The sequence below is a fragment of the Varanus komodoensis genome, unplaced genomic scaffold, assembly GCF_004798865.1.
Source record: "Varanus komodoensis strain SLA01 unplaced genomic scaffold, ASM479886v1 scaffold165, whole genome shotgun sequence".
Classification (NCBI taxonomy): Eukaryota; Metazoa; Chordata; class Lepidosauria; order Squamata; family Varanidae; genus Varanus; species Varanus komodoensis.
The window spans coordinates 30,106-57,642 of record NW_025335487.1 but is presented as its reverse complement, the minus strand read 5'-3'; the positions used below and the strand labels follow the sequence as shown (position 1 = coordinate 57,642).

At 56.5% G+C, this 27,537-nt stretch overlaps 2 protein-coding genes and 1 long non-coding RNA gene across 10 annotated transcripts in view; 2 read left to right on the top strand and 1 right to left on the bottom strand.

Moving 5' to 3' along the window:
• The window catches only part of TTC28 (tetratricopeptide repeat domain 28), a 71,312-nt gene extending 66,879 nt beyond the window's left edge, over positions 1-4,433 (top strand). For all 5 annotated transcript variants that reach the window (XM_044426185.1, XM_044426184.1, XM_044426187.1 and 2 more), the window contains one exon: positions 444-4,433. In XM_044426185.1, the coding sequence (XP_044282120.1) occupies positions 444-2,056 (1,613 nt within the window). In that variant the 3' untranslated portion in view covers positions 2,057-4,433. The remainder of the gene's footprint in view (positions 1-443) is intronic.
• Positions 4,434-5,613: 1,180 nt separating this feature from the next.
• Positions 5,614-20,554, top strand: PITPNB (phosphatidylinositol transfer protein beta). Of its 4 annotated transcripts, none has more exons than XR_006414325.1 (13): positions 5,614-5,681; positions 7,861-7,891; positions 8,473-8,618; positions 9,793-9,884; positions 11,359-11,366; positions 12,409-12,483; positions 12,652-12,735; positions 15,049-15,126; positions 15,955-16,068; positions 17,504-17,614; positions 17,803-17,925; positions 19,018-19,122; positions 19,940-20,554. XR_006414325.1 is itself a non-coding variant. In XM_044426194.1 (13 exons), the coding sequence occupies exons 1-12, from the start codon at positions 5,662-5,664 to the stop codon at positions 19,066-19,068; spliced, it is 933 nt and encodes a 310-aa protein (XP_044282129.1). In that variant the 5' UTR covers positions 5,614-5,661; the 3' UTR covers positions 19,069-19,073; positions 19,940-20,554. The 4 variants fall into 4 exon arrangements, 3 of the variants coding, with proteins under 3 accessions (XP_044282129.1, XP_044282128.1, XP_044282130.1); XM_044426194.1 differs by having other exon boundaries at positions 19,018-19,073; XM_044426193.1 differs by having other exon boundaries at positions 19,018-20,554.
• Positions 20,555-21,200: 646 nt separating this feature from the next.
• On the bottom strand, positions 21,201-22,555 carry LOC123021472. Its single transcript, XR_006414326.1, has 2 exons — positions 22,503-22,555; positions 21,201-21,680 (listed from the first exon to the last, which is right to left on the bottom strand). It is a non-coding gene; the product is annotated as an uncharacterized LOC123021472 (long non-coding RNA).
• Positions 22,556-27,537: the final 4,982 nt, after the last annotated feature.

The window sequence follows — 27,537 nt, the reverse complement described above, 5'->3', positions numbered from 1 at the left end:
TGAGGGACCCGCCTGGTGGCCCGTGGGGCGGGGGCACTGTGGCCAGCAGGCACCCGGCCCGGGCCCAGGCCGATCCCGAGGGCAGGGCAGGAGGGGCCCCGGGGGCAGGGAGAGGGCCGGGCAGCCGCCCTCCGGGCTTGGGGCACCCGTCTTCTGCCTGCTCTTGTTCTGCGGTTGGCTGTGCCTTCAACAGGCCACAAAACAGCCTCGGTCGCTTACAGGCTGGAGGGGAGAGAAGGGGGCGGCCAGCGGGTGGCTTGGGGTGCTCGAGGCCTTCGTGGACGCTGCTCCCGAGGCTCCATGCAGCCTTTCCTCCGAGGGCCTCCTCGTCACGCCCGGCGCCTGAAGGCAGGCCCCGCGGCGCCCAGGGAAGCGCTTGGAGCGGCTTGGGGCATCCGAAGCATGGCCTGAGCTCCCTTCGCCTTTGCCTTTGCCTCCTTCAGACTCCACGGAGCTCCCCAAGCGGCTGAGCCTGGACAGCTCCTCGTCCCTCGAATCGCTGGCCTCCGCTCAGTCCACCTCCAACCCTGGGCCCCTCAGCTACCAGAACCCGCCCTTCTCCCCGACGTGCCCCGACAGCCTGGGCTCGGATGCCATCTCGGTGTACAGCCTGAGCTCCATCACCTCCTCCGTCAGCTTTGCCTCCAAGGCCGAGTGTGTGTCCGAAGGCGGCCCCTCCAAGGGGCGCCAGGAGCCCGAGCGGCCCAAGACCGTCTACGCCCAGCGGGCACCTCTGCCACGGGGCCCCTTTGGGCCGCAGAGCAGCTCGGTCCCCGGCAAGGAGGAGGAGGAGGAGGAGGAGGAGTACGAGGGCTTCTCCATCGTCAGCAACGAGCCCCTGGCGGCGTCCCCGGAGGCCGGCCCGGCACAGTTCTCCCCCAGCCCGAAATCCTCCCGGATTCATCAGGCTGCCGCGGCCAAGGGCTGCGTCAGCTCCAAGGGCAGCGTCAGTTCCCCCAACTCGCCAGTCAAAATGACGCTCATCCCCAGCCCCAACTCCCCTTTCCAAAAGGTGGGGCGGCTTGCAGGCTCCGACACGGGCGAGTCGGACCAGTCCAGCACGGAAACGGACAGCACGGTCAAATCCCAGGAGGAGGAGAGCAGTCCGGGGCTGGACCCGCAGGCGCTGGCCCAGAAGGTGCTGGAGGAGACCCAGAGCCACCTCCTGGCCGTGGAGCACCTGCAGCGCAGCGGCAGCCGCCGGCTGGGCAAGAGCGGCAGCCTGGACAACGGCGTCTCCGTGCCCACGGGCCGCGCCGCCTCCTTCCGCGCCTCGGAGACCAGCGCCTTCAGCAGGCCACTGTGCTCCGGCCACAAGGGCCCGCCGTCCCCGACGCCCCTGAAGCCCAGGCCCCCCACCAGGAGCTCCTCCCTGCAGAAGGTCAGCTCGGGCTACAACAGCCCCACCACCTCGGAGGCCTCGGCCAGAGAAGGCCTGGGCCCGCGCAGCGGCCAGCCGTCCCCCAGCGCCGACTCCCCGGCGCTGGGCCCGCCTCTCCTCCGGCTCAAGTACCCCAGCTCGCCCTATAGCACCCACATCTCCAAGTCGCCCCAGAACACCTCCCCAAGCTCAGGGCATCACTCCCCCACCGGCAGCACACCCTCCCCGGCCCTTTCCTATTCCTCCGCGAGCTCTACCCGGTCCAGCCCCGCCGATGCCCCGGCTGTAGACGAGAAGGTGCAGGCCACCCACAACCTGAAGATGTTCTGGCAGAGCAGCCCCGGGAAGGCCTTCCGGGGCTCCTCGGGGAGGGCGGCCAGCCGGAGGGATGTGCTGAGCCTGCTGAACTTGTCTCCACGGCACAACCGGGAGGCCGTGGTGGCCACGGCCACGGATCAGCTGGAGCTGAAGGACCTGTCTGCACCTCAACACCTCTCTCCTCCCCAGAGGAACCCCCCCAATGGACATAGGCGGCCCACTGACCCTGCCAGTCCCCTGGCTGCCGCGCCCCCCCACACCAGCACACCGGGCCTGGTGCATCCCGTACGGCTGCCCTCCGGGAACGGATACAAGTTCCTGTCGCCCGGGCGATTCTTCCCTTCCTCCAAGTGCTGAGATCTCTTTGCAACCTGCTCCTCCGACTGGGCCAAGTTTCCGGGCCTTTCGCTTGCCCACTTGCTTGAGCGAGACGGAATACTGCGGAGCAAGGGGGGAAACTGGAGCCCTGCGCAAGGAGGGCCCGGCCGGGGGCAGGCCCCGTGGAGTGCGGCAAGCCCTGCCTGCTCTCCTCTGCCGCGGCCACGTCCTCCCACCAGGTTTGGACAGGAGTGTGGGGGCTTGTCCAGGACTGCAGGGGGCTCTGCCAGGAAACGCGCGGTCCTTTCTCCGATGAGAGGTAGAAGCCATTTCTTTCAATGCTTCCAGAAAGGGCAGCGTGCGGAAAGGGGGCTGCAGCACTGCTTCTCCTGCGAAACATGCCTGGCTGGCCACGGGAGAAGCTGGGGGCGGTTGGGGGGGGGCAGCCCTCCTGCAGGCCCAGAGGGCTTCCTGGCCAGGTGGGGCAGGGCTGCCTGGGAGCTGCTGTGGAGGAACACACGGCAGGCTGCATCCTTCGCAAAGATGGAGTTTACTCCAGGGGAGCTGCATGAGGCAGCCGGGACAGCTGCAGGTTGGGGACCTCGTGTGTGTCTTCCTTTCTCCTCGGAGAAAAGTGCTGCTGCGCCTTGATGAAGCTGGCCCTGCAGCAGCAAGGGGCTGCCCGCCCCCCGGGTGGGGCTTGCAAGCGGCACTTGCTCCCCCAGGGGGCTCTCCTTGGCTCACCTGTCCGCTGGCCTCACCACAGAACCGCAGGCATCATGGCTGCCCTCCTTCCCAAGGCGGCTGAAGCTCAGCTCCAGGCTGCTCAGCCCAAGCACAAAGGAGAGGCCCCTCCCACAGTGGCCTGTGCTGGGAGTAGCCAAGCTGCACCCCTTGCTGGCCCACAGGACCGTGGCTCCGTGGAAGGCTACCAAGCCAGAGGGCCTGCAGAACAGCCCCAGCCTCCGTAGGAGCCTGTAGGAGCCACCTTCAGCCTGGAGAGCAAAGCTTGTGTACTCTCAGCGTGTCCCTGGTCTGGGAAGCCGGCACTGGTGCTGAGCAGGGAGGGGCGTGGTCTGGTTCCTGCTCTCGGACTCCCGGGTAGCCCATGCCTGCTTGTCTTTCCCTTTTCCCACCTCTGAGCCCTCAGGATCTCTTCCAAAATGCGCCCCCAAGCGGAGCCCCAGCCGTGCCCCACCACTCCTGCACCTGTGGGTTAAGCTGCTGCCACACTGTGGCTGGACCGGCTGCCAGTCTCTCTCTACCCTATGCAAAGTCACTCTGAGGCAGCTGGAGAACACTTTCGGTAAGAGCCTTCAGCCTTGTCCTCTCGTCCTCCAGAGTCAGCGTGCTTCCATCCCTGCCCTTGAAGGCAGGCGTCCTTTTCAAAGTGGTGCTTTCCTGAGCTGCTGCCATTGTCCTGGGACAAGACACAGTAATTGCTTCCTCAGCTCAGTGTGGCCCCAGCCCTCCCCACTTTTCTGGGTGCAGGTCCCACACTTCAGCAGGGAAGGTGGCACACCCTGGACCTTCCCATGGAGTCTGGGGTCTCCCTGCTTTTGTGTAACTCCCTTGGCACAGCCCGGATCTCTGCCCCTCAGCCAGCACTTCAAGTCTGTGCTTCACAAGTGGTGGAAATGAGAATGTAACAGGTTTGGTGGTCATGCGGGGAAATTCAGGAAGCAGAGTCCCTGCCCGTTGAGTCACTACAGTGGTAACAGGCCCCTCCTCCCGTTTGTCGTCGTCCTGATTGTCGTTTTTGTGCATGTACAGTGACAACACTGCTTTCACAGTGAGCAATAAGCATTAGGTTTGATGGGCTGCTCCCACCAGAGTTCTGCCACATGCAAATCCAAACCATTGTTTGGTTTCACTGCCCTGCAAAAGACACTTTCCCATGCTGCCCAACAGTCAGTCAGAGTGGGGGTGGTCCAGAGCCCCCCAGCCTGGTCCCACTGGCTGTCTGCAGCCGGCCAGTGCCAGTGGCATCATTCGCCTGCACCTGAAAGGCGGTGCTGGAAACTGGCATTCAAGTCCTGCCCCCCTCCCCACACAGCTTGCCTCCACAGGGACCCCTGCAGCCCACCTGTTTTGCCTCTAGGTTATGTGATTTTGTATGATGGGCCTTTTGTTCATGGGTGCATGGGGCAAATCTCACCCTGCCTCTCTTTCACACATGCAATCAGACACCCCTGGCCAAAAGCCACTCCTCTGCACTCTGTTCTTTATGCAGCATCTGCCGTATTTGGCCTATATGGACTTTTTTGTAAATTAAACTCCGTTTCCAGACAGCATTAAACTTTTTATATTATGAAGTTTACCCTGTAAAAATAATTTCCTATTTTTATTGCAATTGCTAAGGCATTTGGCCTCCTCCTTTGTGATTTCCGTGTCTATTAAAGCATGAGATCTCTCAGCCTGGTGTCCTGTCTGTGCCATGAACGGCCCCAGCCAGAACGCCACTTCCTGCCAAGAGTGCGCTGGAGCAGCTTCCTAGAAACCCACAACCCGATGAAAGCGTGCAGCGCACTGGGCCAATGGAGCAGGTGCCAAGCTGCTCCTCGGGGCCTCTGCCCTTAGCAAGACCCTGCCGAGAGTAAACACAGAGCGGGTTTTATGCCAAGGCGATCCGCCTCTACCCTGGAACGACCATCGTGGGGTGTCGGCCAGGCGGCTGTCAGAGAACGACCAGGCTCCTGCCACGCGTGCCCTCCCGCAGCACCGACGGGCGAGGCACGGGAAGGCCCTCCGCGGCGGGGCTTCTGCCTCGCTGCTCCGGCTCTCGCGAACGGGAGAGGCGACTTCGGGACTCGACGCGCCGCCGCAAACGGCCCCGGCAGCGACGGAGGGAGCAGCCCCCCCCCCCCCGCGGCCCCACTCGCCGCTACCCCCACCAGACCGCCGCGCAGCCCTGGACGCCCTTGTCGCTCGCGGGGACCGGGCCGGATCTGGGCCGGGCCGCCGATGCCTCCAGACAAGCAAGCGCACGCGCGGGGACCCATCCCAGGCCGGGGACCGCCGCGGGGCCGGGGCCCTGCGCTTCAAGGCGCCGCGGAACGAGAACAGGCCCCGCGTGACTACGAGGCCGCCGCCTGAGTCCAGAGGGTCCCGGCCTAAAGCAGGCAAGGTGGGCCTCTCCCTCCGCGCCTCCGCTGCCCCCTCCCAGGAGCAGAACTCGGGCGGCCCCTCCCGCCCCACCGGGCTCCGAGCCGCCCTCGTTCCCGCCCTGCGCGCCGGGGTGCGAAGGGGGCGCCATGCCCACCCGCGCACCGGCCAGCGCAGCGTCGCTCTAGGCAAGCCCTTCCGCCAACTCAGTGGGCGCGAGGGCCGATTGGCTGAGGCGCCGAGCAGCGTCGCAGGGCGCTTGGCCATTAGCGGGCGAGCTGTCCCGTTCGCTCGGCCCGCCCCCGTCGCCCGAGTTGCTATGGCGCGCTGCGGGGGGAGGGGGGCTGGGCGGGGCCACCTTGGCTTCTGCCAGGCGCCGTTCCCATAGGCTCCAGAGGCTAGCGGGCGACCCCGCTGTACGACGACTGGCTGTTTTTTTCCAAAGGGGCGGGGCGAAACTCCCGGAAGCCGGCCCCGCGGTGGAGTGTGGGTAGGAGGTGCCGGTCGCGCCTGCGCGTTTGGCTCCTGCCTGCGGGAAGATGGTGCTCATCAAGGAATTGTGAGTGGTGGGACGCGTCCAGGGCCCGAGGCGGTGGGCGGGCACGCGAGGCGCGGGACCAGCGAGGCGCGCTGGGCCCGGCCCCCGAGCAGGCCCCGCGTCCCCCCGGCCGGGAGAGCCTTCGCCGCCGGCCCGTCCGCCGGCCCGCCCCCTTCCTCGCCGGCCCGAGCACGGCGCAGCCTCTTTCCAAGCGAGTCTCCGCCCGCGAGGATCTTCCAGGCAGGGCAGGCAGGCAGGCGCGCGAAGGGGCGGCGCTGGAAGAGACCGGACCGGAGACAGTGCGGCAGAAGGGGCCCCACGCGAGGGCGGCCCCGGATTCCGGGCCTCCGGCAGGTCTCGTCCGAGCTGCTCCGGGAAGGGCGCGCGTCGTGCCTCCGCTCGAGCGCGTCTCGGCCCCGGCTGTCCTCCCGGCGCCGGTTCGGGCTGACCGGTGTGCTCCGCGCCGGAGGGCCGCCGCCGCGCTTGCCTGGGGAAGCCGGCCCACGGGTGCAGGGCGTGCTGCTGCCCTTCCCGCCAGAGCCGCTGTGGCGCGGACGGACCGCGTCGCCCCCGTGCGTGCGGAGCGTCGCCTTTCCGTCCCGCCGAGCCGCGTGCGGACGAGCTGCACGTGCCTCTGCCGAGACCGCCTGTCGGGGCTGGCGTGGATGTGGGGCTGCTTGCGCGCATCTCCTCCCAGGGAGCGCCCGCAGCTGCGCGCCGGGCGCATCGCCGCCTCGAGTGCAAGCCGGCGCGGTCCCCGTTGTGCCGAGCGGGGAGGCCTGCAGGCCAAGGGCGCCGCCACGATTCTCGCTCTCGGCAAGGCACCTGGACGGCCAGCTCTTTGCGGGGGGAGGGGAGGGGAGGGGGCGCTTCCATGATACCCTACTTAGTGGTGGAGCTTGTCTCCCCGCCAGGAACATCCCCTACGCCCCCTTTTTGTGGTTACTCTTTCAGCTTCAGAAAAGCAGCCTGCCTTTTTCTTTCCATGCTAGTTGTGGGGGCTGGTCCAACCGCAGAGTGAGCTATCCAAATGATCCCGTGCCCCCCTAGATTCTTGTCAGGCCCATGGAATCGCTTTGCCTATCTTTAGTGCCGGAGGAGAATGCTTTCAGTCTTGAGCCAAACCTATTATGCTTGCATGAAAAGCCAGTGTGGCACACTGGTGAGAGCACTGGACTGGGACTCCAGGCCATGAAGCTCCCTGGATAACTCTGGGCCAGGCACACTCTCAGCCTCGCTTACCACCCAGTGCTCGGGGGGGGGGGGGGTCAAATGGATAGGAGCCAGAGGTTATGCTTGTTGCTTTCGTTCCCTTGATGAGCAGGAACAGTGCACTTTGAAAAGACAAAAAAGGTCGGTGATGGGAGTTGGGTTTTGTTATTTTGGCTTAACAGGTGATGCTGAAAGATGCGCCCTTAAGATGTGGTTGTGCTGATTCAGCCTATGGCATCCTGCATGTGTGTGGAGGAGGGGCAGCTTCATGTCCCGCTGAGCCGCTCAGTTTAGTCATGACTTGGCTTCTCCCACTCTTGGTCTGTTTCTTATGACCCTGTTCTGCCTTTGACCACGAGGCCCCCAAGCCAACTTGCAATCAGAACATAAAACTGAAGACTCTGTAGAGGTACAGCAAAGCCCAGCCATACATGTCTAGATGTTTGGGGAGGCAAAAAAAGCTGAGCGCTGCCTCCTTAGAAATCTAAAGCAGTGACCGAAAGGGTCTTCTTTTTTTTTTAAAGGGTTGCCCCTACATAGTGCACTGCCTACTGGAAATGTGTGGTGCTTTACTCATGGAAATGCCAAAGAATAGGGCTTTGTCTCCCTCCACTGTTAAAAGTTTCCTGGCTTCAGCTGTTGACTTTTTGCAGCAGAATTAACAAGAGTTATTGAACAAAGAGCAGTTTACTAGCCCTCAGCATCGCTCTGTTGTCAGCCTCTTTCTGGAGCCTGAACGAGGCCATTCAGAAGCCCCGCCCAGAAATCATGCTTTAAAATAAGTACCCTTACATAAATGATTGGTCAAGTTAGGGTTGTTCTGAGGGCTAAATTTGACTTTCTTGGGAGCAGAATGAGCAACTTCCAGGCAGCAGGTTTGGAACAGCCCAGTCCTCCAAACACTGAGAGAGCTGCTCACGCTCCCAAGTCTTCCCTGCTCTCTTCTGAGGCCATCTAACACAGCTGTTTTTTCTGTTTTGTCTTTCAGCCGGGTGGTTCTGCCATGCTCTGTGCAAGAGGTATGCATTTCCCTGTTCCCACTCCCCATGTGCCTGCATTCTCCGGTGAATGCTTGCTGCTCTCTCTGGCAAAGAACGAACCTCTCAGGTTCTTGTGGCAGAGGCAAGGAAAGGGCAACGTCTTTGCTGCAGCTGCTCAGAACAATACGATTTACGAACTGAGCTGATCGCTCCTCCTCTGCTTTGTTCCCCGAAAGGCCCGCGTGAGCCAAGAGGCTCTTCGCTTGCCGAGTGGCTGCTGCACACCGGACGTGGGTGGGCATTCTCCAGAAGGTGGCCCAGCAGCAAACTAAGGCATGGCTGGCAGGCAGAAGATGCTCCTGCCTTTGGCAGCTCTGAGTTTGGAGGCAGCGGGGCTAAATTAGGTCCATGTCCTTGAGAAATGCGGAATGGTGCCAAAAGCTCCCCTCGGAGTGCTGGAAAAGATGCTGGCACACCACAAAGACCAGTGTAAAGTGTCTTTCCACAAAGGAGCAGCGCCTGGTCTTACTGGGTTTTTTGTTGCAGGCCTGTTGATGGGCTGCTGAAAGATGAGAGGGCGTTTTAAAAAGCATTTTAACACTTGTGTCCTTTCTTCTTAGTATCAAGTTGGGCAACTTTATTCTGTGGCTGAAGCCAGTAAAAATGAAACAGGTGGAGGTGAAGGGATTCAAGTCTTAACGAACGAGCCTTATGAGAAGGATGGCGAAAAGGGACAGTACACTCATAAGATCTACCACCTGAAGAGGTAACCGGCTCTGGGTGCAGTGCTGCTGTTGCTCTGTTTGCATCTGAAAGGAAGGATGCCTCGCCTCCAAGCTTGCCTGCTGCCTTCTATAGCAACAGGAATCCTCTGCTTTTTAAGATGCCAACACTTCTCGGCAGTTTGCATTAGAAGTTCCTTTCCCAGCTCCTGACCCTTGTGCAAAGGCACATGCCATAAAAAGTTTGGCGGATAGCAGCAGGGTGAGTGCAAGGAACTAGAAGGGCTGGGAAAGGCACCCTCGCTGGCTGCTCCAGGAGTGGATAAAACTCAGACTTTTTTTAACTCAGAAAAATTATAAGCAAAGTTGGCTTTCCTGAAGTCCAGGATGCTTGTCTGGCTCCAATTACCCTTTGTCTCCTTTACCATTGAGAATTCAAGTATTGCATGGTCACTTCCCCCCAGAGTTCCCATGGTTGTTACTTTGTCCACCAGGCCATCCATGTTAGTTCATATTAAATCGAGGATTGCTGATCCTCTCGTACCTTCCTCTACTTTCTGCTGGAGGAAGTTGTTGGCAACGCATGTCAGGAATCTCTTAGAAGGGCCATGCTTGGCAGAATCTGTCTACCAGCATGCCTCAAGGCACCTGAAGTCCCCCAGGATGACTGCATCGTTCTTGGAAATGCTAGCAAGTTGCTTTTCAAAGGTTGCATCCTTGTCTTCTTTTCGACTGGGTGGATGGTAATAATATGCCAGCCACTATGTTTTTCTTATTTTTTACTCCCTTTAAATTTAGCCAGATGCTTCCAGTGGGGCAACTAAGTTCCTCTTCTTGTATTTCTGTGCAGAGATATGTGTCTCTCGCATATAGTGTGATTCCAGCTCCCTTTTTGTCATTTCTATTTTTCTTGAAGGGGTTGTATCCATTAATTATAGAGTTCCAGTCAAGTCTCAGTTAGAAAGAATGAGCTGGAAAGGTGTGCTTCTACCAGGAAACTTCACGCTCTCGAAAGCCCCCCCCCCCCCCCCGCTAGCTTGAAGCTCCTTTTAATAACATTTTCTTTGTTATTCCTGGAATTAACCTGCAAGAGCATTTCATGTTTTGTACTGCATATCGTGTTTGATGCGCTTGGGTGAGGAACGCCTGTCTGAAAAGGCGGACTCACATTCACTTAGCATGCCTGATGTCCTGATTTCTCCCCCTGGTTCCCTGCAGCAAAGTGCCTGGGTTTGTGCGGATGTTTGCCCCAGAAGGCTCGCTGGTATTTCACGAAAAGGCCTGGAACGCGTACCCATACTGCCGGACAAGTGAGTCTCCTTTCTTCCTCCCGCCAAGGTGCTTTCGAAGGGGTCACAGCTCAGCCCCCCTTGGCTGATGCCAGGCAGGAAAACATGCTGGTGTCTGGCATCCTCTGCAGAGCGCCCTGAGGTGACCGCAGCTACTGGGACTCAGCCGTGGGCTCTTTGCAGTCGTTCAAAAGATGCTTTTGTGTCTTACGCTGAGAAATTGCAATGAGCCCAGACAGCCTGGGAAGAGGGGAATGCAGTAGGCACGTCCCCACCTAGATTTGTAGGCCTGGAGCTTGGGCGAGTCAGGTGTGTGAGGAGGGGAGCGAGCACCAAGTGGCTGTGCCTCTGGGCCCATGGCAAGAGCGGGAGGGGCAGCAGGGCACTTGTGCCACCAGGACCCTCGGGGCGTGCGAGGTGTGTGGTCGGCTGGACTGGTCCCCCTTGGTCATGAGTTGATTCACTCGAACGCCTTTCTTGACTTCTAACAAGTTGAGCCAACCAACTAGGTAACCCCCTGCTCACTTTTGCATTACCTGTTAAACAGTTAGTTAGGTTAGGTTAGGTTAGTTAGTTAATATGCCACCCCATAGCCAAGGGGCTCTCTGTGCGGCTTGCGGTAAACAGCAAAGAACAATCAAACAACAACTAAAATCATAAAATCCAATTTAAAACAGTGCAAAATCTAACAACCGGCAAAGAAATCACAAGGTATACAGCAGTAAAAATTAAAACTCTGTTAAAACCATTTGCTACTAACATACCTGACTGAATAAAAACATCTTTCTCTGGCACCAAAAAGTTAGTGGCGGCACCTGGTGCGCTTAACAAAAGGTGCAATCACAGAGAAGGCCATGCTTTGGTGGGGCTGGTTCACGGAGAAGGACTTCCATCCACGCTCTTCGTGGTCGGGAAGGGCTATCTGGAGCGAGGTGCTCGCCCAGATACTGTGGCCCCAACCCATGTAGGGCTTGGTATCCAGATTGCAACAGGCAGCCGGTGCAGCCAATGGAGGACCCACATGACACGCTCTTGAGGACCAGTCCTCGCCAAAAATTGCACTGCCCTGTTCTGGATTAGTTGGCGTCTCCAGACCATTTTCAAAGGCAGCCCCACACAGAGTGCATTGCAGTAATCCAGGCAAGGGGTTCCCAGCCTGTGGATCCCTGTGGCAAAGCTCCTGTCGAGTTTTACACAGCCCGTGATGCCGTGTTCCATGTGCTGCTTACGACATGGAACTCTGCTTTCTTGCGGTTTATACTTTATTTTGTGAGATGTAAAATTGCATATGGCCACCCTGAATATGTTTTGCCACAGAAAGGCAAGACATACATGCGGAGCAGGGTGGCTTTCACGTGGAGTTCCTCCTCTCACTCCGTGCTCATCCTGGATGGCACACAAGCACCCGTGTGGCTGGCCTGTTGTAGAGCATTCACTCACGCTTGTTTCCCTTCTCTTCCTCCGTTCCTCCCTTCAATGACTCCCTGGGCGTCAGTTGTGACTGTGAGTATTACTCTTCTTTTGGTTTTCAATGTGGCTTAGCTGCTGGTGCTCCTAAAAGAACAGCCAGTGGCCCAGTTGCAGTCGTGCTAAGCAAGCCAGAGCACAGGAGGTCTGAGGGCACCAAGGTCTCAGACACCGTGGAACAGCCTCTCCAGGATGTGCTCGCTCTCCAGGCTGCCTGGCTGCCGGAACGCGCGTCCCAGGCATGGCTTGGCGGAGGGTCAGGACTGCGCCTTCTCACAGGCCCATCTGCCCAGAACCTCCAGTGGGCAGTGCAAGGCCTTTTGCCCCTTGTCTGCCATCCTTAGAGCCGAATCCTTCGAGGAAAAGGACGAAACAAGAGCCTCAGTTCTCTGCAGCTTGAATTCTTTCCCACTTACTAAATTCGTTGCATTCGTGCCAAATTTAGGTGCTGACAAGGTGTCTCACTCTGAAGCTTTGCAGTCAGAGAATTACTTGGGTGCCACTTCAGTCCCCCGATGTACCCTCAGCAGTCCAGTGGCAGTCATGGCTGGGGCTGCAGAAGGACCAGCGCTTCCAGCCCTCCAGCGCAGGCTGGACTCCCGTCTGTCCTCAGCCACGGCCAGTTCTGAACATGCAGGCAGGCCCAGTGTGGGCAGCGCGGCTTGTGGCGGAGCTCTGTGTTACCCTCGTTTGGGCCGTTCCTGCCGGAGCCTCGCAGCGCCGTTGGTGAGAGAGGCTCCAGGAGAGGCCAGGGGCAGAAACCAGCCCCCTGCCCTGCCCCACACTTTGCCTTTGTCAGGTCTCCCCAACTTTCCACCGAGAGGCTGGCTGGCTTCTTTTTGCAGCGCCTGTCAGTGGGAGGAGTGTTAAAAGCAGCAAGGGGCATCTAGAAGTCCGAACTGACAGGGTGGGAAGAGCCACTGCTGCTCTTCCTCACAGGCAGATGGGCTTTGTTGGAACCCCTGCGACCACGTTAATGCGCGCCATTCAGCCCTGCCCCGCCTGTCCTGCGATTGCAGGTGGAGATGCGCGCGCCGCTAGAAGTCACTGTGTCGCTTTTATCTTTGGCTTCTGATAGAATGAATACATGAAAGATGACTTCTTCATCAAGATTGAGACTTGGCACAAGCCAGACTTGGGGACATCAGACAACGTAAGAGCCGGGGGACCAGAATCGCCCACGTCTTGCTTCTGCTTGGCAGAGGCTGTCGGCACAGGGGGACTGGGCTTCACGCGGACTCAGCCCAGGGGCACGCCTGTGTGGTACACGGGAGGACGCACTCGCAGCCAAGGCCCACTCCGCTTCCTCTCCCCACTCCAGGTGCACGAGTTGGATCCCAGCACTTGGAAGACGGTGGAGGTGGTCCACATCGACATTGCGGACAGAAGCCAGGTGGAGCCTGGGGTAAGTCGGTCGCCCTCCGGGCTGCGGGGCCCGGGCAGTTGCGCTGCATCGTGACACAGCATTGGGGTATTTGCGTGCATCGATGGCACGCATCTTCCCGAAGAGCACTGCGGTGGCAACCTGAAAGGCGTTCCGGCAGGTGTGGCAGCTGAAGTGCTGAATGCGTTGGTATCCCTGCCCGGGTGCCTCCTGGCAGTGAGCGGGGTGCCTCGGGCAGCCTCGCGCTTCGCGCTCGCTCCGGTTTGTGGCCGCCGGTGCTTCTCGCCCTTCCATTGTAGAGGCTCTTCACCTGCTTTGGCCCCAGTGAGGCAGCAGGGTAGGGGGCGCCTGCAGGCCCCGTCTCTCTCCCACTGGGGAGCTGCTCAGAGGCTCCCCCAGCAGCGTGTGCTGCTCTGCATTTTGAACCATCTATATGGAGCGGGATGCAGCACCGGAGCGATCCCTCATTTCCATCCGATTTTGCTCCAAAGGGAATTAAGCATGAGGGATTTGAAAGGGGCGATCTTGAAAAAGCCCTCCTTGAGTAGCTTTTTCTGCACAGCTCATCATTTCTGCCCCTTCTAGACACATTCCAACTGTCAAAATCATGCCAGGATACCTCATTTTTCTAACGTTAACCCAGTGATGGCGAACCTTTTAGAGACCAAGTGCCCAAACTGCAACCCAAAACCCACATTTATCGCACAGTGCCAGCACTACAATAAAACCTGAAAACAGGTTTTGGTTTAGAAAAAGCAACTCACAGCCAGTCGAAGCAAATACTGTCCATGCGAAAGCTCGGACGAGTCGTGGCTCGTGACGTCATCGCCTGGCACCGTTACTCCTTTCTGAGCGTGCGCATGGCCCCTATGTGCGCTGTTATCCGATGCTTGGCTGCTGGGGCGATGCAGGGGCGACTTGGCTCACGTGCTGACAGAGAGGGCTCTGTGTGCCCGCTGGGGCGCACGTGCCACAGGTTCGCCCTCCCTGGTCTATGGGATGTTTTGCAGCACGTGTCGCGTTCTGCCTTTCAAGTTTTCTGCCTTGGTTGGGAAAGGAGATCTCTTGGCAGAAAGGGGCCTTCCTGTTGATTTTTCTCCTCCGAGTGTTTTTGCAGTTGAGAAATGCCTCGCCATGCTCTCTGAGTCAAGCTGCAGTACATGGTTCTTGAAATCTCAGGCTTGGCTGAACCCTGGTAAGCAGATAACCTTGTGAATGAAGCAGAGGGGCTCGAATCCCCAGCCGCCTGTTCTCATATTAGGCCAAGCTGTTGGCCTTCACTCTGAGTGAACCTTGGCCAAACAATCTGAGCCTGGCGGTTCCTTTTGTTTCAAAACCCTAATCAATAAACATCCCGGCTCCAAACTCGGCAGGCTCTTGAAGGGCCTAATGAAACTCAGATGCCAGCCCTGCGCCTTTCCAAATGTATACAAATGGTTCAGCTGACATCTGCTGCTTTCTTAAGGTATAAATTGAAATTTGGGCCCTTCTAATCATCTCCAGAGCTTTGTCTAAGCAGTTTTGTGTGATTTGTATACAAAAGTCATTTCCCAGGAGAGGAAGAATCTTTAAAGTGTAAGCAGAAGGAGACATACAATTAACTACAGAAAGGGCTGTCCTTTTGGAAGTGATTTGAAAGAAATGAGCAAAGTGAAAACACAGGAATTGAAATCAGCTCTGCAGCCTTTTCTCCTCCGTGACAGGATGCAGGTTGCCTTCCCTGCTCCCTCTTCCACCCAGGATGGCTTCGTTGCGTCGCCTCCGTGGCCCTCAATCCTGCACAAGCTGCAAGGCCTGGGCTGAGCCTCATTGAATGCAGTGGGCCTTATTTCTGAGGGAACGCGCATGGCGCTTGCTCGCCGGGGTCTTGTCTCCTTCCACAAACACCTCCCAGGCAGCTTCCGCTGAATCTTTGCCTGCAGGAAGGACGTTGCCCTCCTGAGCCCCTTTTGCAGGCTTTCTTTTTGGGATCATCCGCTTGCGTGGATTCAGAATGGGCTTCCCTGGGAGGTGATGAGGGCCCCGTCTGTTCAGGAAAAGGGTGGACAACCACGTGCTGGGTATTGCACGAGCGGGGCTGGCTGGGGCCGGGGGGCCAGACTTGCTCTGTTTCCACAGAGCCAGAGCTGGCATGAATCTGCATCCATGGGCATCTTGTGCTCCTGCCACCGGGTCTTCTGGCCTCTGAGCTTGTGTGCTTAAAGAGCTGAACCTGCCTCTGGTTCCTGCCCCTTCCACACTTCCTCATCCTACAGCTGCTCGAAAGGATCCTTGCCATTCCCATTTCACCCTCTTTTCACTCTGACGCTGCTTCTTTCTCCTCGTATTTCACAGGACTATAAAGCTGACGAGGACCCAGCATTGTTCCAGTCAGTTAAGACCAAGAGAGGCCCTTTGGGTGCCGACTGGAAGGTAATGCGAGCTGACCCTTTGCCCTGGCGGGAGAGATCAGGAGAAGGAATTGGCACGAGGCAGCTCCTGAGAGACACTGATGCTGCTGCTCCGGTGGAAGTGCAGATTCAGTGTTTTTCCTTCTGCAGTGCAGGCAAATGAAAAGCGGTGTAAGGAACCAGTCTAGGGATGTTTTTGTGGCCACTTCAGGGGCCCAGCTGCCCCTCGGGGAGGCAAAGGAGATGTCACGGCACTGCTCTGGATCCCTCTGGCCTTTCCAGGTTGGGCGCTTGGCCAGCGCAGCTGCGCGTGTTCCCCTGGGCTTGCCGGCATTGGGCGCAGGGGCTGGTGGTGGTTCTGCCGCCTGGATGCTGCTGCTCAGCTGCTCTTCCAGCGGTGGCTCAGCTTTCCAGGGGCCCACCCCCGAGGGCTCCTGTGGTGCGAGCAAGGCCCACCCGGCAACTGCACGCAGGCCCCCGGGAGTCCCACGATGGAAGGAAGGTGGGCGTAAACGAAACGAATGGGCGAGGCCGGCCCGGTGTGCGGCGAGGGCACGCTGCTGCTGCGGGCTGCCCCGGTGCGCTCTAACGCGGGCGGCAAGCAAGCACGCCACGCAGCACCGTTGGCGCGCTTTCCGCAGACGGGCTCCCATGCGGGAGGGGGCCTGCCCTGGCCTGCCCGGGTCACCGAGGCCGGCGGCCCGGAGGGAGCTCTGCTCGACCACTGGCTCCTGCTTGCTCTCAGTAACATTCTGGGGCTCTTCGATGTGCATGCACGGACCGGCCCAGATCACACACCGCTCCTGCTCTGTTAGCGATGAAGTACAATGTCACCCTTTTTTTCCTTCAGGTCCTAAAACCCTTTCACCTGTTACTAGGGATTTTATGTAAGGAGGAGTTCCTGGCTTTAAGCAAAATCCAAATTTTGGCATGGCATGTTGCTGTAGCTGGAGAAAGCAGTGAGGTGCCTGAGTGTGTTTGTTTTGTTATGTTTGTTCTGGAATTCTGTACAAGCAACGCAGTAGTTACTCAACGGTTCAGACACACGGCTCCGAGCCCCCACCTGATGCTGCATGTGCGACTTTCCCCGTGGCCTTGACCCCATCCTGGAGAGCAGCACTAACAGCCACCGTTAATTTCAGTGACATGGCTTGGCTGCTTTGAATGTTGCGGAAAAAGAGCCAGATGACTCAGACAAGTGCCGTTTCCTTCCATTCACTAAGTGCTTGGGCAGAGTGACTGCATGGCATCCAGACAGCCACAAGATGGCTCGGATCTCCAGATAGCAGGGTCAGGGGATTGCTCCAACTTCGTAGCTGGGGGCCGCACTCCAGTCCCCCTCACAGAACTAACTCTGGTTGGGGGCAGGAAAGAGAACGTGCCGCCAAGAGAAATCCCGCAGATCCTGGTGGCGCTTCAGCCTCCTTCCCTCCGGTTGAGGCACCCCCCTTAGACAGCCAAGATCAGCCCTCTGAAGGTTTGGCAGGATGGGAGGTGTGTGGAGGGGACCTTGCCTACTTCTCCCACCTTGCAAAGAAGAGCCACAATCCTCCAAGCTCGGAGGGGGACAGGCTTCCCAACTGGGCTGTGCCCCAAGGGTTCTGGGTACAGTTCGGCTGCAAGGAGAGACGCTTAAGTTGCAGCATATTTTAAAAATGCCACGGTGTACGAAGCGCACATGCTTGCTTCAAGAGGGCCTGCAGCAGCTCTTCCTGGAGCAGCCGAGCAGCCGAGCAGCCCTCCGGAGGGCCCAGCGCCTCGTGTGCTGTGGAGGAGAAAGCCAAACATGCAGGAGTCTTCCAGCCAGGATGTCGCCGGCATCTGATCCGGAGGCTCGGCTGACGCAGTTCCACCCGGGGCCTGCTGCTCCTCAGCCAGAGCCACGCAGTCTCCGTTCAGACAGCCGGGTTCGCACCTGCGATGGCAGCGCTCCCGGCCCTGCAGCCTGGCCCAGTGCCCGAGGGTCTTGCCTCCCGGTTGCCTGCCCCAGTGGAGATGGCTGCACTTCCTGCGTGATGCCAGGTGCAGGCTAGAATATGGCTAGCACACGTTTTCACATCTCTGGCTCCACAGCCTCTGAGGAAAGGCAGTGGCTGCTAGGCGAGTCCCGTAGCTGCAGACTTCATTGGAAAGCTTAGGCGATACCTGGCCAAGAGGTAAATGGAGCTTTTGGAAAATGACCCCAAGTTCAAGATTTGCAGGGCAGTTTTTACCTTGCCTGGCATGTTTAATATTCCATAACAACCATTACCTCGTAAGAGGGATGACTTCCAGCAAAACCGTTCACACTGCGCTTGCTAACTAACCCACTTCCGAGACTCCCTCCGACTTTGCAGCCGCGGTGCCCGTGAGCCACCCAGGGGCCCTCAGTTCCCCTTCCTCTCGTTTCTTGCAAACAGAAGGAGCTGGCCGCCGATGAAGACTGCCCAGAAATGTGTGCCTACAAGTTGGTGACGATCAAGTTCAAGTGGTGGGGGCTGCAGAACAAAATAGAGAACTTTATCCAGAAGGTAGGATGCCAGGAGGGCAGCTCGCGGGCGGGCGGGCGTTGCCGGCAGGTGGGGTGCGCCTCTGGTGGAAGCGAGTCTGCTCTGGCACGAGGGGCCGTTGGCTTGTGCTGGGGAGGGGCAGAGCCTGTGCCGTCAGAACTGCCGGAGCGGGGTGGGCCACTCGCAGCCTGCTTTTGTTCTCTCCAAAGCAAGAAAAGAGGATATTCACCAACTTCCACCGCCAGCTCTTCTGCTGGATTGACCGGTGGATTGACCTGACTATGGAGGACATCCGGCGGATGGAGGACGAAACGCAGAGAGAGCTGGAGGCGGTAAGGGTGCTCTCGCGTGGACTCCCAGCTTGGCGCACCAGCCTTCCACCTGCTTTGGTGCCTGCTGGGTAATGTAGTGCTGCCTTTTACTGGAGTAGCAGTGCAACAGAAGTGGCTTCTCTGTCCTCTGGGGACGAGCATTGGCGAAAAGGGGGTCTGGTGGAAATGGGAAGCGGTGCTCGTAAGCAGATTCCCCGTCTTCACCCCCTTAAAGCTGCAGGTGAACAAAGGGTTGATCTGCCTGCTGCCTTTCACCAGACTATACCGGGGCCATTTGCACCCGTTCCCTTCCCCTCCTTACCTCATTCCCACTGCAGTGGAGATACCGTCGTCCTAAGAAAAATGGTTGGTTGCTTCTCTTGAAACCAGCTTTTAACAGGGGAAAGATGTCAGTTGGTTTGGCCACCAGTACAGTTTAAAGCTTTCGGTAGTGTTTTTTTGTAACCGTGACGCCTACCACAATACGGGTTGCCTCAGCTGGGATGGCAGAGAGCTTTCTGCACGCGGCCGCTGCTTCTGAAGGTTTCCCAGCTATGCCCACCCTTAGCGACACCACTGGAGGGGTCTTCCTGTGCACTAGGGGGCCCGATAGCCCCAGGAAGGGAGACAGAGTTGGAAGGGATACGAGGGGCTGAGACGAGGGGCTGCTCAGCTTGCCCTGTCCTATTGCTTTTGATCGGTCCATCCATTTGCTACCCGCTCTGGGAAACTGACACAAAACCAGGGCAGCTTCCTGGGAACAGGGCTTGGGGCCTGCCCTGTCGCGCTGCCCGTCTGCCTCCTCCTGCATTTGCTGCTCGGCCACAGTGCGCGGGCCGTCCTCCCCGCCGAGGCAGCGGTGGCAGGAGCTGGGCTTGCAGGGCTGCTGCCGTGATGACAAGAGCGGCCATGTGTCCACATCCACGTGCGGCAAGTCCACGCCAGTGACCCTCGTGGCCGCAGGCACGGGCGCGCCTGGCCCATTGCCACCGCCACCTGGCCTGGGCGCAGAGCAGCAGCAGCAGCAGCAGCAGCAGCAGCTGGGAGAGTGGGCAGGCCCCTCCGCTTGCTCCGTGCAAGTCCCTGTGTGTGACGGACTCTCTTTCCCCGCAGTTGCGTAATCAAGGCGAAGTAAGAGGAACGAGTGCTGCCAATGACGAGTGAAGAAGGTCGGTCTGCTCACGCGTGGCCTGTTGACCCACCTGGGTGTGTGCGCATGTATGTATGATTCTTGGCATGCATGCACACATGCAAGGGGTGCATACTTACACCGAGGGGCGGCCACAGTTTCTCCAGAGTGCTGAAACCCTTCCAGAAAGGACATACTCTCATTGTATCGGCCAAAGCTAAGAAAGCTCCCCAGAGACCTTTAGGGGGAGAACTGGCTGGATTATGTTAACTGATGTGCCACAAGACCATCGATGTTGGACCAGTCCACATTCTCTTAGCCCTTCCCAGTTGCGTCTCCCCATGGTTAGAGCTTGCCTTGTCTTCATTTATGCCAACAGATGTGGATCAGCAATTGAACCCCCGTTTTGCATTATCCCTTCATAATCCTGGGATGGGAACACTGAATGTATTTATAGTTATTTATTTCTGGATTGTTACTACCTTGGAATCAAATCGGAAACATTTCTTGTAACAAGAATCAAATTTTTGCTATCCAGTGAAAAATACAAGGCTGGCTTCCATTTTGCCAGAGTTTTGTACATTGAAGATACAGTTGTTTCTTCATCAAGGTTGGCAAAATCGGAAAAGCTTGCGTCAAAGCAGCATGATAAAAGGGGACAGTGCTGCAGCTGTTTCGTCACTGAGCGTGAGCTGACATGAAAGGACAGAACATCTCACGAGAAAGAGCACTGCTTCCCAGCTCTTGGTTGGGAAGCTCTGCAAAAGCTCTGTTCTGTACCAACTGTGTGATGACATTAATTAGCTCTCTTCATGCTCAAAACATAATCCTTCAAAGAGATGTTTCCCTGCAGGTATAAATATATATGCCTAAAATTGAAACTGTTGCAATTTCTCTATTGGTTAGAAAAAGGAGATAAGCAGCCAGCATCCTGAAGACCTTCCTGTCGCTGTTTTCAGTTAAGAAAAGTGGATCCTACCTTGGACACGGACTGCTTGCTAAGGCAGCAGCAAACTCTTGTAGGGCCCACGTGAATTATGCCTCGGCCCAACAGTTCTGCAGTCAGACGAAGAGAAGCCTCCTTACCCTCTCATGCCAGCGGCTTCAGAGGTGGGCGATTTGGCAGGTGTGGCTTGCGCACCTGCATGGGCTGCCGCGTCTCCATCTGAAGCTGTTGGGCCGACCTTTTCAGGATGCTTGTTTGTCACCCTATCAGAAGATTGGCTTTGTAAATATATAAATAATGTTTTTCAGGGACTTGCTAAAATCAGCTGTTGCTAATTCAAGAATCCAGGGGCTGGCTTCTTTCAGAACAGCAGTCTATTCCTAGCAGCATAGGGAGGGCCCGAATGTGTGCCCCAAAGAGTGAGTTGCATCACACATCAGTGGGGTGGGTTTGAGATGGGAATTAGTCATAAACATTGAAGGGGGACTTTGTAGAGAATGTAAAATTTAGTTTACTTCTGCAGTTTCTGGACTGAACTGCATTAAAAACATTTAAATAAATTTGCTCACAAAACACTCCTGTTGTGTGTTTCCCGTTGCAGTGGGGGAGGCAGGGCAGAATGTGGAGCTTGTGGCTAACAGAAGATGCAGAGGCGCCTGGCCTGAGATGGCCGCGGTGGCCAAATAGCACCCAGTCTGTTTGGAGCAGCCCAGAGAGTGGCTGCTGATGACCTTCAGGTGGGGCCACGGACTGCCGCTCGGACAGGTGTCCATGGAGGCTTGGTAGGCCGCAGGGCAGGCTCCCCAACCTGGTGCCTTCCAGGTGCTTTACCATCATGGCCAATGTCAAAGATGATGGGAGCACCTAGGAAAAAGAGCCCAGATGCATTATTACAAGAAGGGGAATACTTGGCTCAGCAACACTGCAAGTGAGGAAGATCGTGGAATTGTTGTAAATCACAAGCTGAATATGAGGCCACAGTGTGGCTGCAGAAAGGGCAGCTGCTATTTTAGGCCTTGTTACTGGAAGCATGACTTTCAAACCACATTTTGTAGCACCACGCCTGTGCAACCTGGAAGCTCAGTGGCAAGAAAGAAAGCAATTCCGTGTGGGATGGAAAAAGTGGAAGGGGAGGGCATCCAATGAAGCCGGTTTGTGGGTCAGGAAAGGATTTTTTTCACCAAGCAGTTATAGTAAATAATGGAATTCACTACCATAATATATAGTGATGAGGGTGTTTATAAGGCTTTAATGGAACTGGGCATGTTCATGGAGGAAGCACCCTCTAGTTCTTAGTTGTGATGGCTCTCTAAGCTGCCTCCAGGATCTGAGCCAAGACGCCTCTCTGTACCAGCAGCAGGGAATCTGAGGAGACGTCAGTAGTGGCAGTTCTTTAAAGGTACTGAAAAACAACACACTGGCACGGCTGGGTAATTTACCTCAGCGTCCTGACATGGAGTAACTGTGGTGTCATGTGACAGCAGGGGCTGGGATCAATTGCCGTTATGGCCCCTTCCAACTCTAGTATTCGATGCATGGGTGCACCAAGTTCCAGTATTACGACAGAGGTAAAAACGTGATCTCCACTTTCTCCACCCGTCCCACAACCTTGTATTGTCTCTGGACTTGCTAAAGACGGCGCTTCTTACATAACCAAGCTTCATAACCAGTTTAAACATCCTTGCATCAAAGCATCCATCTCTGAAATGGAGAAAAAATAGCAACTTAGATTTGTTGCCAAGTTTGAATTAGATTTAAGCGATGGATATAAGTTTCTTTTAAAAATTCTGAGCATCCTCCTCCAGGTCGTGTCCTACCGCTTCCTCCCCCTAGGTGGTGGTGAAGGATGCAAAAAGAGGCGTCTCTGCGCATCTGGTCCTATGCCGCCCTTCACTGCACAACATCAACGGTAGGGCTGCCTTCACATAGGCTGCATCCAGCTACAGCTATTTAAAGACTTTAACCAAAAGCAGCTGTTGATGGAGCGAAAATGCCGATTGTATGTTTACGGAATGGGAAGCAATTAGGCTGTGTATAATTTCCTCATCCCGAGTTTGCAGAGAGGTCGGGATCTGTAGTGCACGCAGGGCCTTGTGACCGCTCCCTGCCCCTCCCGCGCCCATGGCACCCGCAGCCCAGCGTCGGAAGGGGCCGGGGCTCCCCCAGCCATTCGCGAGCGAGCAGCCGCTGTGCCGCCGCCCTTCCCTGCCCCAGCACCGGAGTCCCGAGCCGGGCGAGGCGCCTGCAAAAGCCGCCGAGCTCCCTCGGGACAGTTTTTCCTGGAGGGACTCGGAGCATTTCGCCCCCTTCCACGGCCGCCCTAGAGCCCGCCAGCCGTGCCCTCCGCTCTGGGGCTGGCTCGGTGCTCATCAGCAGAAAGGTTCTCCGCCGGCTTGCGATTTCGGTGCATCCGCGTCGATGGGCCGCGGCTCCGCCTCCCGCAGCCGGGAGAGGGCGCGCTCTGCCTCGCGGGGTGCCGCCTTTGAGAAGCGGCCGCAGCCGGGGAGGGAGCACCGTACTTACCCCACGAAGGGCGGCTTGCCGGGCAGCCTGGCCGCGGGTGCGAAGCGGCAGGGGGCGCGCCCGCGCGGGGACGCCGGCAGAAGCCGCGGGGGCGCGCCGCGCGCGACAGCCCCTCCGGGCTGGGCCCTGCGCCGGACTGCGCCGCGCGCGCCCACAATACCGTGCGCGGGGCCGAGCCAATGAGACGCGAGGGCGCTCTGGACAGGCGGCCCTTCCCGCCAATCGCGTCCGGAGCAGCGCGTCAGCCCCGCCCTCCGCGCGCCCGGGAGGCGGGAAGGGCCCGCCTCCGCGGGCCTGGCTGGTCGGCTTCGCAGGCAGCCCTTGGACTGGGCCGGGCGCGAGAGCTGCCGCCGTGGCGCTGCTGTGAGGCGCGGGGGCGCGCGGGGCCGGGCCTTGCGGCGGGCGGCCGGCCGGCCGGCCGGTGCTGGCTCCCCCGCCGCTCCCGGAGCCAAGCGGGGTTCTCGGGAGAAGCGCGAGCGAGCTCGGCTCGGCCGCCCCTTCCTGCCGCCTGTGCCGAGGCGGCTCCGCGCGGCGGCCCCTTCGGCGCCACGGAGACCCTGCCGCGTCAGGGCAGCCCGCGCGAGCCAGGCGGCGACGGGGCGACTCTCTGCCGCGGGGCCCCTCCCTCGCCCGGAGGCGCGTCCCCGCGAGGCCGCTGGCGCGCCCGGGCGCCCGAGCCGCGTACACGGCGGGCGCGCGCCCGACGCCAGCGCAGGGCCCTTTGAGCCGCCCTCCGCGCGCTTCTTGGTCGCGGGCCTTCGCTGTAAGCAGGAAGCGCCTCGCCTGCACCGGCACGTCCAGCTTCTCGAGGCCTGCGCGTATTTGCACTGCCTGGTTTGCTTCTGTGTCTTGGGTTGCCCAGTCAAGATCTCATAGCAAGATGTGCGTTATACAACCGTGGAACAATGTGATGCGGTGCAGGAGGCAGTCCGTGCTTGCTGATGACAGCAGATTCTTTAGGATGGTTAACACAAAACAAGTTGTAAGGAGCACCAAAAGAGGGTAAATGTAGACTAGTGTAAGCAAGTGTGAAATGAAGTGCTTTGGGGCAAAAACTCCCGACTTCCAGAAGAGGCTGATGGGCTTTGAGTAAACAGCGGCTGGCCAAGAAAAGGATCTTGGGGTTGCAGTTGGCAGCCTGGCGAAACAGCCCGCCCAGGGCACAGCTGCTGCGAAAGAGGCAAGTTCCACGTTAGGTATAAGCTGGAAAGACACTGAAAATAAGACTGCCAGTATCAGACTGCCCTTATACAAATAGTTGTGTGACACTTCGAATATTGTGTTCAGGCCTGGGTGCTGCACCTAGAAAAGGACAGCGCAGAAAAGGGCATCTAAACTGTTCAGGAGCCAGAGGCCTCCCCAGCGAGGAAACGTTGCAATAGCTGGCAGCATTTGGCCTGGAAAAAATGTGAGTGGAGCCTGTACAATTATCCCGCTGCACTGGAAGTGGAGAGGGAGACATTCCCCCCCGCGTAATGCTGGAGTTGTCCCAGGGAGCTGTTGGGTGGGAGATTTGGGCAACTACTCACATGGACAGAAACTATGACATTTACTTCCATAAGATGCTGTGATGGCCGCTGATTCGGGCAGCTTTCGAAGGGAACTGGGCGATTTCACGGAGAAGGCTGTGCCTGGCTGCCGGTCACCAAGCCTTATGCCGCGGGGCTCCAGGGCCGCGTGGCTGCAGCATTTGCCCGAAGGCTGGTGCTGGAGGGCGCTGTTGCCTGTGCCTTGCTTGGCGGCTTCCCAGTGGCAGCAGTTTGGCCACTTCCTGAAGAAAATGCTGGACTAAATCGGCCTTAGTGCAGGATAGCTCTTACGTTAGTAGTTTTTAAAGACGAAGCGCTCCTCTTTGTTGCACTGTTCATACAACAGAGGATGGACCATTTTTTCTGGCTTGAGGGGATAAGTTATGAAAATCTCACTGTGAATATATTTGGAGCTACAGGCTGAAACATCCACAATGATGTTTCAGTATGTATCTTAATTGGCATTTTTAATGTGCTTTGTGAACCATCCAGAGAACTTTGACTGTTGGGCAGTACAGAAATTACGCAAATAAGTAAATAAGTGAAGTATTGATAGCAGCTGCTGGACACACATTTGTACAGCCTTGCAACACTTTGAGACTTCACTTCATCTTTCTGTGAAAATGATAGAGATCTATGCAAATAATGGCGTGGATAGAGCAAACAAGAGAGAATGTGTATGTATAAAAATGCCAGAATTTGGAAGTCTCCCTGTAGGATTGATTGGCAATTCATTTGAAAGGAAATTCTTCTTATGCAGTAAAGTAGGCGGGAGTTCATTGCTACAAGATGTTGGGATGGCCTATGAATTTAATGATTTTTTTAAAAGATTCAAGGCCCATGTGGCAGCGTCGTGCCTGTAAGAAGCAGTCCTCAGTGGACATGATGATTTGTCATTCAATTATATTTCTATTCCATCTTGGTTCCTATTGCAAGGAACCCAAAGTGGCTTGCTTCTTTGATGTTATCCTCACAACAACCCTGTGAGGTAGGTTAGGCTGAGAGTCTGTGCCTGGCCCAAAGTCATCCAGTGAGTTTCATGACTGGGTGAGGACTAGAACTCCCAAGTCGCAGACCAGCACTCCAGCCACTGTGCCGCACTGGCTATAAGCAGCGATGGCTAGGAATGGCATCTCCAGCGTGACATTTTATGGGAATCCTTTTTCAAGTGCATGGCCCAGCGCAATAGAATAGTTCGGTCAGCCGTGGGAAGATACGCCATGCTAATCGCATGCTTTCCTAACTATTTCAGATGGGAAGAAGCACAAGTCAAGGGTGATACCTCTGCAGCGCTGACTTGCATTTCACAGAAATGGCTCCTTTTCGGCCAACAAAGGTAAGTCACGTGTTTCTGAGGTGCAGTAGTTTACTTTCCTGCTGCTGCCGGACTGGGCGGGTTTCTCCTGCATATGTGCAGGCTGGTGTTGGGAACATGGATTGGTGGAGTGAGGTTTGTGATACCCCAGGGAAACTGGTGAGGGAGAAGGAGGAACGGCTGTGAACTGGGGAGTGGAAGGATGAGATTGTGGCTTTGTTGACGTGAATGGATGCTGTCTTGAAGGCGGTGTTGGTGCAGAGAATTCATAAAGAGAAGAATTTGCTGTGTTGAGCAGTCAGATGGTTCAAATGTGTGGTGGGCAGCAAAGTCAAATAAGACTTTCCATCTGGGGCAGTTGGAATGCCTCACGGTGGGCCTCAAGGCAGCCTCCAGCATAGGGGGAGGTCTTCTGGCAAACCAGCTGGGTTTGAGGCCACAGCTGGTTCCCCCAGACTGTGAAACACAGAGTGTGAACTTCTGGACAGAGGATGGTCCCTTGGTCCTGAGAGAGAGTGCCAGGCTTGAGCCAGGGTGGATGGGGTTTTCTTTTAATTAAAAATTGGATTTTTAAAAAATAAAATCCTTTTTGAGGAAAAATCTAAAGGTAGCTTTCCTTTTAAGATACATTATAGTTCAAAAGTTATTCATCATGAAATAAGGATTAGTTTTTAATTATGTAGCATAATTAAAATATTGTATATTCATGCAATATTTGATTTTTTTTAGAAATGAATTCCATTAATTCATTCACAGTATCGTGCTCTTCCAGAGGTTTCTGTAACATCACTGGGCAAATTTCTATATAGGAGATATTATCACAGATGCTTGGTTTTACAGTTCTCAAAACTGTGAATTTGTGTCTGCAGAGTTCACATGCCTCTTCTTCACAGTAAAAATGTTATAAAATAAACATACAGAGTTGAGAAAAAGACCATAATCCCACGGTTTCTTTGCAAATCTATGTACATAGACGCAACCCCTTACCTCTTAAGTGCGAACTTTCAACAGATTCAATGGGAATGGAATAGATCTGCTGAAGAAGCAAGGTGTGAGGAGGGAGGGGCAGGCAGTGAATGCGAAAGCGAAACCTTTTGAGCAGAATATTCCACAAGTCTTTGGATCTGTTTGTGTATAGCCTGGGGTTTATCGTATTTTTCTTTCCCTGCAAGAGAAAACTTGGGGATATTTTAATGACGTTCCCCTACTTAGCGTGAGGCAGGCAGGCATGCAAATTATGTAGAGAACCATGATTGAAATCTGGTCTTACTGACTAGTGATTTAAATCAATCTGAGATGAGATCCATCCTGCTTTGAGTGCGGGGTACAGGAAGGTCCACCTGGACCTCTGCAGCAGGTGGGGGAACCAGGGTTGTCTGGGTCAATTTGGGGTTTCACAGTCCTGAAGTCTCTGGCTCTCAGTGTTCATTATTCACCTAAAAACATTATCGGACCATAAAAGAGAAATAATAGCAATTGATCTCACTGGGCTCTTGGAGCAGCCAGCACATAAAAGTTGTAAGACACAACTTGCAGGTTAAAAGTGCTAAATAGCAGTTGTGATAATACGACACCTGGTGAAACACTCGGGAAAGACTGTCTCTGGTCGCTTTGGGCTGGCACCGTTCCTCCTGGGTTCTGCAGCTGTCCTAAACCCATTTCTCTGGAAATAAATTCATCTACTAGGGAAAACTGTGCTATTCTGTGATGGTGATACCACTGGTAGATAGGAGACGGGCCACAGGAAGCCTGCATCGAGGGCTCTGGATGGGACGTGGCATTGGTTCCGCTTGTGCCAGGCACTGCCCGGGCAGCTGCAGGTAGGGCTGCAGTGGGCGATTTTGAAAAAGCCCTCCTTCAGTAGCTTTTTTTGCACTGCTCATCCTTTCTGCCCCTTCTGAACGCATTCCAACCATCAGAATCGTGCCAGGACACCTGGTTTTCCTAACCCTAACCCTACCCTGGTGCACACCCCTAACCCTAACATAGGGCTACAGTTCCATTAAAAAGAGGGCAATTTTGAAAAAGCCCTCCCTGAGTAGCTTTTTTTGCACTGCTCATCCTTTCTGCCCCTTCCGAACGCATTCCTACCATCAGAATCGTGCCAGGACACCTGGTTTTCCTAACCCTAACCCTACCCTGGTGCACACCCCTAACCCTAACATAGGGCTACAGTTCCATTGAAAAGAGG

Bases quoted from the DNA above. Each gene is read 5' to 3' on its own strand.
- PITPNB (XM_044426194.1), top strand. From the start codon at position 5,662: ATGGTGCTCATCAAGGAATT. The intron at 16,069-17,503 runs GTGCCTGAGTGT...TCTTGCAAACAG, and splicing joins TAGCTGGAGAAAGCAGTGAG to AAGGAGCTGGCCGCCGATGA. The intron at 17,615-17,802 runs GTAGGATGCCAG...TTCTCTCCAAAG, and splicing joins TAGAGAACTTTATCCAGAAG to CAAGAAAAGAGGATATTCAC.